General features: G+C 40.7%; 1 protein-coding gene across 10 annotated transcripts in view; it reads left to right on the top strand.

Annotated features, from left to right (window-relative positions):
• Nucleotides 1-16,272, top strand: part of DMD (dystrophin) — a 1,234,381-nt gene that overhangs the window by 1,176,464 nt on the left and 41,645 nt on the right. For all 10 annotated transcript variants that reach the window (XM_084305928.1, XM_084305932.1, XM_084305933.1 and 7 more), the window contains 3 exons: nucleotides 716-873; nucleotides 9,239-9,405; nucleotides 11,549-11,660. In XM_084305928.1, the coding sequence (XP_084162054.1) occupies nucleotides 716-873; nucleotides 9,239-9,405; nucleotides 11,549-11,660 (437 nt within the window). The remainder of the gene's footprint in view (nucleotides 1-715; nucleotides 874-9,238; nucleotides 9,406-11,548; nucleotides 11,661-16,272) is intronic.

The following is a 16,272-nucleotide window of genomic DNA, read 5'->3' as shown; positions in this document are numbered from 1 at the left end:
CCTCATTGTATACACAGTATAGCTAATTCCCACTAAATTAAATTGGGCTCACAGAAGGATAATAATTCTGTCCTGTAAGGATCCTTTTCTAGAATGATGCAGTAATAGAACAAGACTTAAAGTGACATTTCACTTCAAAAATGAAAATTTAATATGATATTAACATTCCCAGTGGATGACAGATTCTGTCGTACTGTGATATTTTTCTTTCATTTTAGAAATACACCTGGATTAAAAGATTATGGTGTATCGAAGTTAGGAGCTCTTGTTTTCCAGATCAATTCATCTGAAAGAGAACTGGCTTCCGAATTGTAAACTTATTGCTTAGAGCTGAAGAAGTGCTGTATGTTGTATGAGATTATTTTACTGTTAAACAGTAGTTTTGAGGCATTACCATTGCTGTGGATCAAAGATCCTGATGTTCAGTTGACTGTATTTCAGAATTACAGCTGCTATCATCAGTAATGGCATAGGCACTGTGTTAGAATGTCCTTTCTTCATGGGTACAAATAAATAATCCTATTAAAAATCAACATTTATTAACAGAAGCAGTGTTTGTAGGAAGAGAAGCAGACAAACTGCAGATACATTTACGTTCATGTCCGTCAAGGCCATTTACCCCACTTGTAAGCCTTTGAAATTAAGCAGTTTTCCTCCATACTCGCTGTGTCCCCATTATGATGCTTCAGCCATGGTGTCCTTTTTGTTTCCCCAGACCTATTCAAGCAAGTGGCGAGCTCCACCGGCTTCTGCGACCAGCGCCGACTGGGACTCCTGCTGCATGACTCCATCCAGATCCCGCGGCAGCTGGGGGAGGTTGCCTCTTTTGGAGGCAGCAACATTGAGCCAAGTGTCAGAAGCTGCTTCCAGTTTGTAAGTTCATCTTCACTCGCTGTTCATTTTCTGATAAGTCTCCTTTCCAGCTAGTCTTTCTATTTTGAGATGAGACTGAGAATCTGAAGGGCTAGGGTAGCAAGGATTGTTTAGTGGTATTCACTAGTGTATTTCTTTGACAAGATATATATGAATTACACTGCTTCTCCTGAGGTGCCATCTTCACTGGGATTGTGGCAGTGACTGAAGAAGCCCAGATTATTGCAGAATCACAGAATGGCTTGGGTTGGAAGGGACCTTAAAGAGCATGTAGTTCAAATCCTCCTGATATGAGCAGGGACATCTTGCCCTAGACCAGGTTGCTCAAAGTTCCATGCAGCCTGGCCTTGCACAGGGTTGTCAAAGCTTATGTCATCTGGACAGCAAGTAGTTGGCACCAGGACCCGTGTAGTAACTGAATCCTGCAAGCAGTGGAAGCCTGTGTTGTGGAAGTTCCTGCTTTTACAATTTTCTACTGCCATGTAGTTGAACAGCAATGGTTAAACTCATTTTTGTGTGTATACATACCAATGGCAGCCAGGTGCTCAGCAGAGGGATGCAGAAAGATGACTGACTAAAGTGCTTACTAGGGGTGAGGAGCAGTTAGTTGATGAGCTCCTTTCGTTGTTTGAATGGGTAATGCTATTTTTCTTTCAACAGTACTAAAATAATTTCTGCCCTATCTTTTGAGGAATACACAGCCAACTCCAGGCTCTTTTTCACACTTGTAAATTATTTAATCTGAGGAGGAAGAGAATTAAGGGAATTATTCATCTTTCTGCTAACCAACAGCAAAATGCAAAAGATTAAGACAGCTGCCTAATGAAAAGGTAGAGGATGGGAGGTAATGTATGGTCTGTGGTAACTCTTAATGCATCTTCTACATCACAATAGAAGAAACTCTTGTTCAATCCCTTAAATATCTTGTTTTTGTTTTTGTTTTCTGTTGGTTGGATGGGCGCAGGGGGAATTGTTTGCTTCTTTCTTTACCTGCTGCTCAAGTTTCATGAGGTAGTAGTTGCAGTTCTGTAATAAGGAAAGACAGCAAGTATTTTTCAGTGAATATTAATGCTTGAAAGTAGTTTTTGTATGTGCAGGGACTATAAAAGTCAAATTCTGAAATGAATGGAAACTTCTGGTTGCAGTGGGATGTTTGCTTTCGGTATTTTTTAAACTTGTTTTGTCAGATCGATTCTGTAAGATTCATATTTTTTAATTTCCATCATTTGTGTTTTGACCTTTAATAATTCTAGTCTGTATTTGATGTCATTTCCAAATTAATGGTTTATAGAGCCATATTCAGGGTGGATAAGCCATGCTGATAAACCATGCATGGTAACTTTTGTAGCTAGGTTAGACCCTGCTATGGCTTTCAAGGCTTTTGAAGGAGTTCCACACGGGGGTTCAGGTAAGACTAACACAAAATAATGTCGCAGCAAATCCGTGGTGAGAATCGACATGTCAAAAGCTGGTTTGTGCAAATGACTTTACAAGGAAATCACCAGGTCCTATCATTTTCCAGAATGAATAGCAAACACACTTAAAAAATGGTGTTGAGAAACTGATGAGGAGAATGAACTTGGAATCTGACAAAAACTTTTTTTTTTTGAAAGAGGGATAATGTGTGTTTATATTGGGGAAAAAAAAAAAAAACACAACAACAAAAACAGTAAAATGAGTAGTGATGGGACACACAACCTTTTTTTATAAAATAGGAGGAAGACTTGGAATAAATCATTATTTGAACAAAATGAGCTAGCAAAATTGTCTTACTACAAATGAAGAAATGCCAACAGGCATCCCAGTTGCCAGCATTTCTAGAAGCACAGCTGGGCACAACCTTTCACCTGGTCATAAATCAGAAAGATGGAAAACCTGAGGTTCTCATCTCTTACCTCCACTAAGAAACAGTGTTAGGAGGAATTGCGTCCTCTGTTTTCCCTGCAGGTAAAGCCTCCATTTTAACTTAAGTGGGAGGCTGTTTTCTGACCTGGCTTGCAGCAGCAAAGACATTTTTCTAGTAAGTCTTGAAATGGGGAGGGAGGCTCAAGCAAGGAAAGAAAGTATGAGAAGGGAGTGATTTCACGGGAGAGGAGCAGAAACCCAAACATGGGAAGAAGGAACCAAGGAGTGGAAAAAAAAGGGCCTGGGTTGAAGGACCCCACCCAAGGGGAGAGATAGTATGAATAATTGTGGAAATAACAGTGATGAAAGCAACTGAAAGGCAGGATAGGATGAGACATGAAAGAAAGCAACAAGGAATGGAGACAGAGAGAAGTAAGACATTTGGAGGAGGAGGGGAGTGCAGAGAGATGCTTTCGGCGTAGGAGGTGCTGCGAGGCGGCAGTGCCTGGGGAAAGGAGCCCCTGAGGGGGAGCAATGTTGGCGCTTGGCAGCCGAGGGGGACTGCACAGGGTGCCCAGCAGGGACAGGCATCTCAGCCTGCAGAGGCGTGTGCCGCCCCTCCTGGCTTCCTCCCTCATCCTTTCTTCTCCTGATACCATCTCAGCTTCCCGCACTGGGAAGGGAGAATGAGCACAGTGAAGGTGCAGGCATCATTTTCTTTCAGGGCCTTCCCTCGCTGTGTTTCCTCACCTGAGCCTGGGCTGGTTTCAGCTGCGCTCCTCTGAGGCGCTTGGCTCTGGGTGCCGTGTGCGTGGCCCCATGGCCCTCCCTCACGCAGCCCCATACCATCTCCTCCGTTTGCTCCAGGGAGTTAATTCAGTTTTAAAAAATAGCGCCGGGATTCACAGGTTGCATTACTCTGTCAAAATTAAATTGAGACTTTGCATGCCCACGGTGAGGAATGTCTTTATTTTTTTTCTTTATAAGACTTCTATTTTGTTGTTCTGGTGATGATAAGCCAGCCATAAATTGCAGTAGTGTCAGCGTCTGCAGGAAACGCATGCTTCAGAAATCCCTCTGCCAGCCCCTTGGGTTTGGTGCCCTCGCCATGGCCTTGCCAGGTGCACACAGCAGCAGCGGACAAGGGGGCATTTGCTGTGGTGGCAGGGCCGGCGGCCCTGCTTCAGGGCCCTTGGGAGTGCTGCTGGGGGTCTCTGCTACAGGGAGCAGGTGCAGCTGACCTTGTGGGACTTCAAAGAAAGGGTGTTTTTGGTGAGAGCAACGAGCTCAGTCATAGGGACCTTCTGCCTGTGCCCACACTGCATAAAAGTACGCTGTAGATCCATGAAAAAACAAGGGAGTTCAGTATTACTGTGGGCTAAAAGCCCTTGCCTTCCAGGTAGGTGATAGGTACATACTTTAAGTAAACAGCGTAATGAATTGTATGGGCTAAGGGACAAAAGCATTGTGTTTAAATCACAATGCAAAACTATTAACGTGCTGTTTTGCATAATACAGAGAGACCTAGGTATTCACATCACTGCCGTGTATGCTTTACCGTGACATTGGGACACTTATGAAACGTGAGATGAAAGCAGAGACAGTGCAGCTCAGATGGAAGTGTCTCTTGCTGTTTCTGAGAAAAGTTTGCATATTTGATTCTTGATTATCAGCTGTATTAGGTATACTTTTTCCAAGGGTGTCAAGTGCTTTTTATGAAAAACTGGTACAGGTGAAGCTAAGGAGTAGTAAAATATGTACAATTAATTCATATCTATATTTTAGACCTTGTTTAATTTCACTTTGACAGAGGAAAGTATTTTAATACTCTGTTGTATAGTCTTCATTTCTAGGTTTGCACTCAGTCAGTGAAGATCAGAAGTAGATGGCAGGGTTTTTACAACCACTTAATGTTCAAACCCAGTGTATTTACTCAGACAAATAAAAAACAAAATAGGGGCCTGTTAATCCGTTTAGGAGTGTGGGCAGTCCAAACCCTGGGCCAGGGCCATGATAGTGGCTTTGGCTGTACATGCGGTGATTTGAGTGGTTTGGACAGTTGTTTTGTGGGGTCTTTTTCTGTTGTTGTTGTTGCTAGGGTGTTTTTCTTTCTTTTTTTTTTTTTTAATAGGTAGGAAATATCAGTACTGTGTACAAATAACTATGTATAGTTAAATAGAGATCTATATGAAAATAACGTACAGATGCAGTGTTACTGTTGAGGGACTCAATCTCTTTTTGAGAGATTCAGACAGCCCATGTTTCTGTTTGTAGGATGTTTCCTCTGCTTTTGGCTCTGACACAGGAGAACTGGCCTAAGGGGAACTAGCAAATCCTTCCTCAAGCTGCTATGCTGTAAATGTCAAGAAAACATCAATTCTGGTTTTATTTCAGTAAGAATTTATGAACCTGTGCCTGAGTTTGGGACGCAGTCTTAAAGAGCTGTTTTGAAGAGCTATTTTAAAGTGATTTAGGATTTGGGAGGTGGAGAGTAAGATGGTGATTTTCAAGTGTGCATGGGATGTTGTATATGATACAAAGCTGTATACTAAATGATTTCTGCATTCTTGCTTTTTGCATTAGTCTTTACCACAACACTCAAAACATTAAGTGGAGCAGTGTAACTGTAATGCAAGGGGTCAAAGTAATGATCTTAAGCATTGCTCCAAGAGTCAGGCAGATTTAAGCAGTTAGCATCACCCAGAGTTACCTTTGAAATAATCCTCCCTTCGTTGCCCGTGAAACAGCACTAGTCTTAGAAACTATGAATTCTTGACTTGTGTTTTGTTGCCAGCTGGCAGTAGAGAGAATGCGAATGTGCTGGGGAAGCCATTCACAAGTGGAAGACAAGGTTCAGCAGGGTTTGGTCTGATGCTAAGCCCTGGGAGACAGGGCTTCTATTCATGGTTTGTACTGCATTTTAAAACTTGAACAACTCACAGGAATCCCATTCCTCAGTTTCAGTTCGTCCAAAATAGTATTTACTTAGACTAACGTAAAGCTTTCCATCCTAGATGGAAAACACCATTAAATTAATAATACTGAATTGTTTCCCATTAGTTCCTTACCTTGCACCTTAACACAATGCACCTCATCCAAAGTGTTATCAGAAATTCATGCTACGTTATCTGACTGTCCAAAACCATCCTGCGCTGTTCACGCAATATCATGACTGTATTTTGGAGCATATTTCATATTATACATCGATAAAGTTCTTACAGTGCAGAATATTTTTTAAAATAATAGCTGAAAGAAGAGGCGGGAATAATAATAAATAATTTAAAAAGCAGGAAAATTCAACTCCTAAGTATTGTATAAAGATGCCAACACCACACAACTTCCCATTTCCCCATTGTTCCTGCAGAATAAATACTGAAAAACAGATGTGTGGAGCATGATGAATTTGAATGGCCCCCATAATAAATTGTTACTTGTAAGCTGGAAAGGGCTTTATGAATTTTACTTTATGATTCACTCTGTTATTACCATAAAAATTGGGAGTTCCACAGAAATGTGTTGAAGAGAAGAACCATTAATATTCTTTACAGCTTGCTCTTGTTGGTTCAGATATGTACTGCGTGAATTCAGACTTCTTTCCTTATGTAAAACCGTCAGCTGCTGCCTTTACTGGATTTAGAGATTATTAAAAAAAAATCGTAATAGCAGCTCAGGGAACAGTCGAGAACTGTCTGTCCTCTACCATCTGACCCTGACCAGCTTTTCTCCATGTGGCTTTAAATCTTCATGTAATATAATTCGCAACCAGTTCTGATACATTTTAATGCACCTAATCTCTCTGAGCACAAGTTTTCGTACAGCCGGGGTGCAGAGCTCCGTGTGGGCGACCATTGGGACTGCTGGCAATCGCCAGTGACTGCAAAATTAAAATAGATCTTTGAACGTTACAGAAGGGCTTTCATCACTGCAACGTTTTCCCTGCAAATTTAAAGCAACTACAAGTGCAGAGTAGTGCTTTGAGCTGCTCATTTTTATTCCGTCTGCAGCCTGCGCTGCAGCATTTCAGTACACTTCATGTTTTTCTATTAGAAATGGAATATTAAAGAGATACTCCTAAAATATTCGAGGCTTAGAGGACCTTAGTAGAGTAAGAGTGGTCTACAAGGCAGAGGAGTGGTTTGCCAGTGTAGTTCCTGGCAGATGCTGGCTCACTGAGTGATCCACAGAAAATCGCTCCCCAGCCCCTTGCTGCCATAGCTGCCAGCTGGAAAAGAGGCACATAAATGATTGCATTTCATAAATGCTCCTTTCTCTTAAGAGACTTCTAGAATTATTTTTTTTTCTTGAATTCATTGATATCATGCAGTGGAAATCAGTAAAGCAGTGTCCACTGCTCTGAACAAACTCAGTTGCCAGTGTTGCCTGGATGTTTCTTTACTTTTTCAGTTTTCTCTCTGTTTTGGTGCTGAGGTTGTTTTGAGGGAGAGGCAGGCACTGAGGGGGCTTCATCTGAAGGACTGTAGATATGTTTGTGGCTTGATGGGTTTACCCCAGAAGAAAATCCTGACCAAAAAATATTGTATTTCTAATTAACCAAAATATTACAGCAGCATTTTAAGTCAATTTTAATGAAATGTATTATTCAAGAGACGTTTGTGGTTTTCTTTTCTTTGTCTTTTTGTTTTTAATTTCCTTATTTTGGTCAGGAGTTCAGTCTAGGAGACTTCGCATTTTTCTCAGTCTGCAAGTATTGATCAGTTAATTTGTTTGTCAAGATTATAAACAGTGTTAGCTTAAAAAAATGATAATATTGGTTTTCCCTCTAGCTCTTCCTGCCTTTATGTCTGTTGTGAAATAAAAATCCCCAGATTTGTTGCTAGCATTGTATTTTAGTTGAATGAAACTAAAGGTTTTAGCTAGGTCATACTAAATTCAAATGTAATGAGAAATTGGGAAAGTAATTGGGAAAGACCAAGCATTAAGAAAAAACACTCAATCCACTATTTGTTGTGGTCCATGTACATGATACATTAATGCTTATTATGTGTTTAAGTGCTTCTAATAGGTTTGGAACCACAAATTAAGTCTTTGCCTTGCGAAACTTCAAATACAAAAGATTGTTTTACAGAGGACTGTATTTGAATGGTTAGAGGAAAGAAAAAAAAGGCAGGGGATTTAAATATAATTGGTTCATAACCATGTTGTTCATGCTGGGTGGGGTGGGATTGAAATGTGTCAATGAATTTAAGATAACACACAGCAGTGGTTTACAGAGTGGGACAGTGTCCTGCTCCATCACTACTTCTGCTTTCCATGTGGGCTCCTCTTCTTCCTCCTCCTCCCTCCTGCCTTCCCAGTGGGAACCGTTCATTATCTCCACCTTATCCATCGTCTCTTCAGGGCTGAAACCAGGCTCCAGACACCCAGTTCAGTGCTTGCTCGGTGCTAACCTTCACACTAGAGAGGAGTTCCCATACAAACATTCACACAGTTGTTCCTTAAGATCCCTTTTGAAGCTGTTTGTCCATATCCCACAGTGTTCTTTGCAGTGGCTGGTCTGCCAGTGCAGTGTGACCTCTGCCTGTGATGACTGTTTCTGTCCCGTGGCTTCTCATCTCTTTACTGTTTCTTGTTTCCTGCTGTAATGCTGAGAGGTAGGGACAAGACGTGACTTTAGGTGTTTGCACAGTGCAATGGGAATCTGGTTTGTTACGGACATTCCTCTAAGGTACTGTAAAACAGGTGCATGAAGTTTAGTTTTGTTCAGGATATGATGGGAAGGAAGCAGAGGAAGGACTGCCAGGAAGTTTTAATGGGCTTTTTGGCCCTTGGTAAAGAGGAGAAAGTTACGGAATATGAGGTTATGGAGTACGAGGCTAAATGCATCGTATTCTGTGGGACAAAACTGCGTTGTGTTCCCAGGCAATGACAAGGAATTTAACGATGGTATGGTGGGAAGAGGGATTTTGAGGCATTTAAGGAGGCAGAGAGTTTACATGTTCAACAGTGGGCTTGAGAAAGAATTTGAATTATTTCCTTATACGTGCATTTTGAAGAAAGGTCAGGGTGGCAATGGAGGATGTTAAAGAGAAAGGAATTTTGATAAAAAGACATGCAATTTTTAGGGGTTGAAAAACATAAACAGTATTTCTTAAAATAAGAAGTGAGAAACATTGCTATGCAACTACAGATAAGAGATATAGGAAACACAGGATTATCTTTTCTGCCAGATGCTTTAAGTGGATGATTTTCGTTTTAAAAGAGTACATGGTAGTGCTGTCTGTTGTAACAGAGGCTAAGAGAAAGAGAGACTTGAAATGTTAATAGTGTTCGGTTCTTGTTTTGAAGGCAGTATCCTGGAGATTTTTATTTATTTATTTATTTATTTATTTATTTATTTTGGATGGGTGGATTGGAGGAAAAGCTGGATGGTATTCAGGGAAAAGATGTGGAGCAGGTAGGAGACCAGTGACTTGAGCTGTTAATTACCTGGTACTTAATTACCTGGTACTACACAGATCCCTTCTGCTGAGCCCTTGTCTTTCTTCCCCCTCTGCTCCAGGCCAATAACAAGCCTGAGATCGAAGCAGCCCTGTTCCTGGACTGGATGAGGCTGGAACCACAGTCCATGGTGTGGCTGCCTGTGTTGCACAGGGTGGCTGCTGCCGAAACTGCCAAACACCAGGCGAAGTGTAACATCTGCAAGGAGTGCCCAATTATCGGATTCAGGTACAAACTAACTCCCTTTCTGCCTTGTATTACACTGCTTGGTGGATCAGCATCTCTGTTTCCAGGCAAATCATGTTCTTGATTTTATGCATGTTTGGGATAAGAAGAATTGTGATGGGATCAAGGGAGGGTGACACTTAGACTGGGTACAGTGATGAAAAAGTTGAAGAGAACAAAAAATTGCTTATCAGTTAAGATGCTGCCATTGCTCTAGGTCCTGCTCTCCATTGCAGTCCTTCTGTACCTCATCCAAAGTATTGACAAATTGCACAACTAACAGGATTTGCTTTATATTCAGTCTGCCTTAGACATGCAGCTTCATTTTCTGAATTGGATCCTAATGAACTGCTTTCTATCATGTCATAAAACAAGGAAGTGACTTGAAAATTTACAGACATGTAAAGATGCTGTGCGTTTTTTAGAGGAGTGTGGTTGGTGGAATATTAACCTAGTGTGCTGGAAATGTTGCTGATCTGTTTGAACATCTGGATCAACACCATGGTTACTATAGCAATGAATAAGTCGATGGGTGGTAAAATGGCTGTGTGCTGGTATGCCTGTTGAGAATCCACTTAACGGCTAAGTAAATACTCACTTTCAATTATGCCTAGACTTGTTTTACCACTTTGCTTCCTAATAGCTGCTTTGTATGGTTTCTGTCCTTTCTGTTCGTGGTCCTCTTTCACTGCTGGCATTTTTCCTTCCATCGTATCGTGTCATTTACAAAGACCTTTTTGTAATTTTATTTCTAAAATGCATATCAACAACAGCAAGCAGTACTACATAGAAAAGCCATCATTTTGCTTTAACATGGGGGAGTATGAATGTTGCTTTTAAATATATAGTAGGGCAATCCTTTCTGCTGTGCAATTGTACAGACAGTGAGAAAAAGGAAATAATGAAGGTACTGCTTTGTTTTGAGTCTGACTTTTTTCTTAAGTCAGGCTGTTCTTTAATCATCTAAACTCGTGTCCTTCTGCTTTTATTCCCCTTGCATATTGCAACTGGGATAATAGTAAGCATTATTGAAGAAGAGCAATGGATGGGATGTGACAAGTTCAACACATCCACCAAGTAAAAGTTTCCTGTTGCAGATACAGTTTGTGAAACTACTGAATTACTCACACAGTTTGTATAAACAGCCAATGACAAGTGGATGGAATTGGAAAAATGCAGCACTTGGAAAATCAAAGGATGCTGAGTGAATGGATAGTCTGTAGTTAGCATCAGAAACATGGAGAGTGGACACTGGAGCTCTGTGTTTGTGTCTACTTTTACTTGTCTGATCTCATCTCTCTCTTAACTTCATATAACAATTCTATTATGGTAGTCGATTTTGTTGCAGAATTTTTTTTATGCCTTTGCAAGTCACTGAGACCTTGTTTACCCACTCGACAAAAAGACACTGTATTGGACGGCTTTTAGAAAGCTAATACTGTGAGCCTCAGTACATGTAAAACAATGCTCTTTTGAGGTTATTGTGACCGAGCTGCTTAGCGTATTTGGAACAAGACAACCCTTATGCCTCCGGGTCTTTCAAGCACTTCAGCATAGCATACACAACAGTTAACTGTCTCATAGAACTGATGAGCTTAAATAATGGCCTGAAAGTGCATTCAGACTCTTGCAGAGATGGCATTCTGTAAATGAAAATTATTTTGATGAAGACGAAGGAAACTACATGAATAAATTCCTACCTTGTATGCAGCACGCAACAGCTTGCTGGTGGTACTTGTTGAGGAGGGCATTACTTACCTGAATTTTATTTGCTCAAGAAGTTCTGTGGTAGGAGTCATGAAGGAAACCAGAAACTGAAATTAGCGTTGTAGAAACAAAAAGCTTGGTGCTGTCTTTTGCGTCTTTTGCTTATTATGAGAGAGGGGGATTCTGTAGATAGAACTCTTCACTGTTGCCCTCCGTTAGAAATTTTGTGATATAGAGTGATTCCTTTTGAAGATTCAAATCTTTGTTAAGCATTGTTGCTCTGAGGCAGCAATCCTGTCCCTCAAATGGGCATTGTCGTGTGTTGTGCGCTGTGTGACATCTCAGGGAAGAGCACTTAATAGCACAGAAAGCTTCACTGGCTGACATAAGTATTCACGTTCTGAGGTCTGAAGCCATGTTTTTTTTCCTCCTCTTTTAGGTACAGAAGCTTAAAGCACTTTAACTATGACATCTGCCAAAGTTGCTTCTTCTCTGGCCGTGTTGCAAAAGGTCATAAAATGCACTATCCCATGGTGGAGTACTGCACACCAGTAAGTAGCTGTTTTACTGACCCTCACTGCCCATTGTTAAGTAGAAAGGAAAAACTTCATTTGCTGTGTGCAAGGTAATAGAGCGTTTGAGTGGCTTTTTTCCCCCCTGTAAAGAAATTACCTTTTATAAATTGTACATTTCAGGAATTTCTAATGCGTAGTAAAAAGACACTCTGATAGTTGGAAGTAAATTGGAGTTTCATTATTTGTGTAATGCTGTGTCATAATATGTTACTGCATGCTAATGAACTGCTCCGTGTTCAGTGCCGTACGGTTCACTTAATTTATCCTTAAAGAAGCCTGTGGTTTGTACAAATCTGTCTTAGATCACAATGTTTTCTCTGTATTGATGTGAGATTTTTCTTCCTTTCCCCAGCAAGTTTGTTGCTTCACTTATTTTGCTTGCTGCACTACAATTGCGTTTTCAAGGTCTTTACTATATGATCGTATCTTTTTATTGTATGATGACTAGACAGTGTAAAATACCAGGGAAATTCTTGGGAGTAGCAAGTTAGATTTCATTTCTGAAGACCAGAATTCACTCTGTTGAGTGCAACACATTCACTCTGTGCTGCATGGATGGTGTCATGAGGGTCTTCGCCCTTGTTATGCAGTTCTCAAAAGGATCACTTTTGTGTAAATGCTTCTTCTGTACCAAGCGTCTGGCAAAGAAATATTTCTATTATTCTCTCGGTGTGTCGTCCCGCTTTCATTTTGGCCTCTCGTGACCATGGCAGAGGGGCATAAATCTGAGGAACTCTCAAGTGGCCCTTCCACAATGCAGCATGTCTGAGCTTTCAGCTGTCTTTGCTATTGTGTGTGGTGGTCTTGAAGCATTATTGTACACGCTGGTTTCATTTCCTAATCTGATAATGTGGTCATTAGTCTTGTACTTTTGTCTGTTGGTCAAATGTAAATGGTGAAAACAAAACATCAAAATTATATATAGGCTAGCCTCGTAAAATGTCATGAATAGTTTCTGCATCTTCATCCAAACAAAAAGGCATTGCCAAAATGAAGTAAAGACTCACAGTTTTTCTTAGGAAAGTGAGAGAAAAATTTATTCCTCTAAAACATAGTAAAGTAAATTCATTTTTTTTTTAGTTGTAATTTATGGATACTTATTTACATTATCAACTTTTATTGTAACATCTAAATGGCACTGTTCAATCCAATTCTTTGCTAGGGCAACCTATATACTTTTGCTTACTTTTTGTCAGCATTTACTGGCTTCTGCTTTTCAGTGTCTTCCCCCAAGGACTGAGGTTAGTGGGAAGGGTTATTTGCCTGAGCTGCTGCGCAGGTTGGAGAGAAATGTTAGCACTGCTGAGACGAGTCTGAACAGACTTCTCCATCGCAGGCATTCCTGGAGCAAACTGTCATGATCCCAGCCATAGCCCGCCAGGCTGGCCGGCCGTGCTGGAGCAGTCCTTCCAGTTGAGCTGAGTGCATTCTTGCTGAGTCGGCTGCTGGTTTGTTCTGCAGCTCGCTGCTCTTACTCTTGTTCATAGGCGGTGTGGGAGGTTGCAAACGGTGCAGAAAACGCACAAAACAACATCTCGCTGCTGTTTTCTTACCTGTTCCTAAGAAGTGTTTCAAGGAAAGTTCAAGGAAAGCGTGAAAAGTGAGAAATGAAGTAAAGTTGTGAGACACTCCCACAGCCTGAAGCGACTCATTGCAACACGGGCAGAGTCTAGCAGGTTTCTGTTCTCCCTCACAATAAAGGCTGCTAATAGTCTAGCACGATGATGAACAGAAAACTTGCAACAGCATACAGATTGCTGAATCAGAGTAAAGGAGCATTTACGGACTGTAAATTTTGTTGTGAATTCTGAACTCCCACAGCCCATGCTCATGTGCTGTGTCTGGCTGTACCAGCAGTAAACTGAATTAGAGTAGGATTAACTAGGAAAAAAAGGGAATGTGACACACAGCAAGTGCTGATCTTTTTTTGTGTTGCTGCTATTGAAAAACTAAACCTAAATACTGTGTGACTGAACAAGACATCCACTGAAGCTATCATGTCTAGTATGTAATTGTTTTTGAAATGAATGAAAACAATTTTGCAGATGGGAAAGCACTTTTTCCTCTTCCTCCAGACAAATCACTCACCTTAGAATGCATTTTAGCAGACAGAAGACATGCAATGCCTTCTTTGACATATCTTTACAATAGCTAGATGAGCACAATGAAGTCTCTTGGTATATTCCCACTCCCTCTTACTACAAAGAAATTGTGGAGCACTGCAGCCTTTGCTTCTGCTTGAGGGGAATTTGAGAACTCATGCTAAATGTCCAAGGGATGTGATAACTTCTTTCCTGCAAAGGGCTGAGGCAGAATAAGGGCAAGGCAGTTCCCTAGTTTCTATTTAGACAGAAAAAGCAGCAGTGATTGATCAAAGAGAGGTGACTTTTAAAAAGGTTTCAAGTAAAGCACAAAAGAAAGTTCTAGACTGAGGTTTCAATGTAGCGTCATTTTTCTGTTTGGGTCTAACAAACAGTAACTCACCAGCATAAAAATATGACCTTGTTAGAAGCAAGCATGACAAACTGAGATAAGTTTCTACAGCTACTGTTTACAGTTGAGGCTGAGATCTGGGGTGAGGGTTTGGCAAGGCACTTTACCTGACTTATCACAGTTTGGTTTAATAGTGATAAAGTTCTCCTCATGTCAAGAAGTAGTTTTTGTTTTAGAATAGTTTTGGAATGTGTGAGACCCAGCTGCCTACATATTGCTATTGCTTTCATTTAGGAGAACTAGGATGCTTGAAAACACCGTTTCTTCCTCATAAACCCATTCTACTGAGAATTTTGTTTTGTATAGTTTTAATCTGAAAATCACGTGGAGTAAAACGTCTATGAAATAAATCAGAAAGTTTCACTGAGAATAGCCTCAGTCTATCAGTATGTCCACATAATAATCACTTTTTTTTTTTTTTTCCCCGTTCTTGTGCTCCTCGAATATTTTTGAAATTGAAACTGGATCACATGAGAGGTGCCTGGTGCTTGTCACTAGAAGACATACTTTTTTCTTGGGATTCCTCTGATACCAGTTTTCAAACTAGATTGAAATGTTTCTATGCAAGCACGCTATTTTAATGTTTGGTTGTCATGTGGAAGGTTCAGGGGAGCTAACACGTCCCCGGAAAGTTGAAGTGAAGAATGCTTTATTACACATTGTGCCTGAAAACACTTACAATCAAATTACAGTCAAATGCAATTACAAGTGTTCACAATGTTTAAAATTAGTGGGAATAAAAGTTTATGAATTACACCTGTTAGCAACATGAACAGAAAGGTGTGCTTAATCTATCTATACCAACAGTAGGTATCGAAAGTTCTTCTCTGTTCCCAGCTGATCTGCTATAGCTGGTCTCGTGATGCTGACCTTCTTAGGGACTCTCAATAGGCAGTGCAGATGGCATGCAGGAGAGGGAATTCCCTCCTATTGGAGCCGCTAAGGCCAAATCAGTAAACGCCCTTTCTGGAGTCCTCTAGGTGGTCCAGTCCTATTTAATCTTCCCCAAAATGGCTTTACTTCAAATTTATTGAAATATTTTTGAACATTACATCAGCTTCTTGAAAATACAAATGCTGCTGTACTGACTTGCAGGTTCTGATATACTTCTTCTCTGCCAGTCATTGATCACACTGAATTTTCATACAAGATAGACTGACTGGAAAGAGAACCAAATTTGCTTTACGTGAAGCTTGTAGGTGTCCTCAGTAGATGAAGACCATTTGTCCTTTCTGCTAATTCATCTCAGTCTTCCTGCAAATTATTTTTCAGGGGATGCTTAATTTTTATACCTGAGCAGTCACTAAAAATATACACATCTGTGTATCAGCAGCTCTGTGAAAGTAGGCTTGACTGATGGATCCCAGCACCTCCTTCCTTTCTGAACAGAAGGCATAGAACTCATTAAAAAATGTCAGAAAGATTAACTTTCCCTCATTTCTTTCCTTCAAATTAGATACAGTGGAGAAGCGATAGTGGTATGTGGGTCAGGATGAACTTAATTTACTGTAGAAAAGCAGTATTTCAGGGTCGAGCTTCTCTGTGAGGTGTAAAGAGTGGAGTACAGCCTGACTAATGTAACTGAAGTCTTCCATTAAAATTCTTCAGAAAATTGTCTGGCTCTTAATCAGGCTTGCAAGAAGTGTTACATCTTCCCAGCAGACATACTTTGAACTCTTTCTGGCTCATTCTGGTCTTTAGGAAACTAATTGCACTTTGTACTCCTCTGCTGGTCTCTATAGGGAGAAAGGAGGCTGAGTGCAGGCAACAGAGTGGAAAACTTTGTGTAAATTGTGCTCTCCTCAGGTTATTGATCTTAAATGCCTGCTAGCTTCAGATTAGATATACGCAAGAAAAAAAAAAAGATTTAAGAGATATCAGCAGCTCTCATCTGCTTTTTGTTTTTCTTTGACCAAAATATTAACAGTAGAGGAGGCTGAGAAGGGAAACTGGAAAGAAAATGTACTAGCAGCATTGGCTTGGCTTTCAGGGACTGACAAATCCAGGAGGTGGAAACAAAGAGCGTGCAGGAAGGGTCGGGATCCAGCCAGTAAAGCAGCCTGTGGGTCCCTCAGGCTGGCTGAGTGTGCTCTGT

This window comes from Netta rufina (assembly GCF_964035555.1).
Source record: "Netta rufina genome assembly, chromosome: 1".
Taxonomy (NCBI): Eukaryota; Metazoa; Chordata; class Aves; order Anseriformes; family Anatidae; genus Netta; species Netta rufina.
This window is presented reverse-complemented; position numbering and strand designations above follow the sequence as displayed.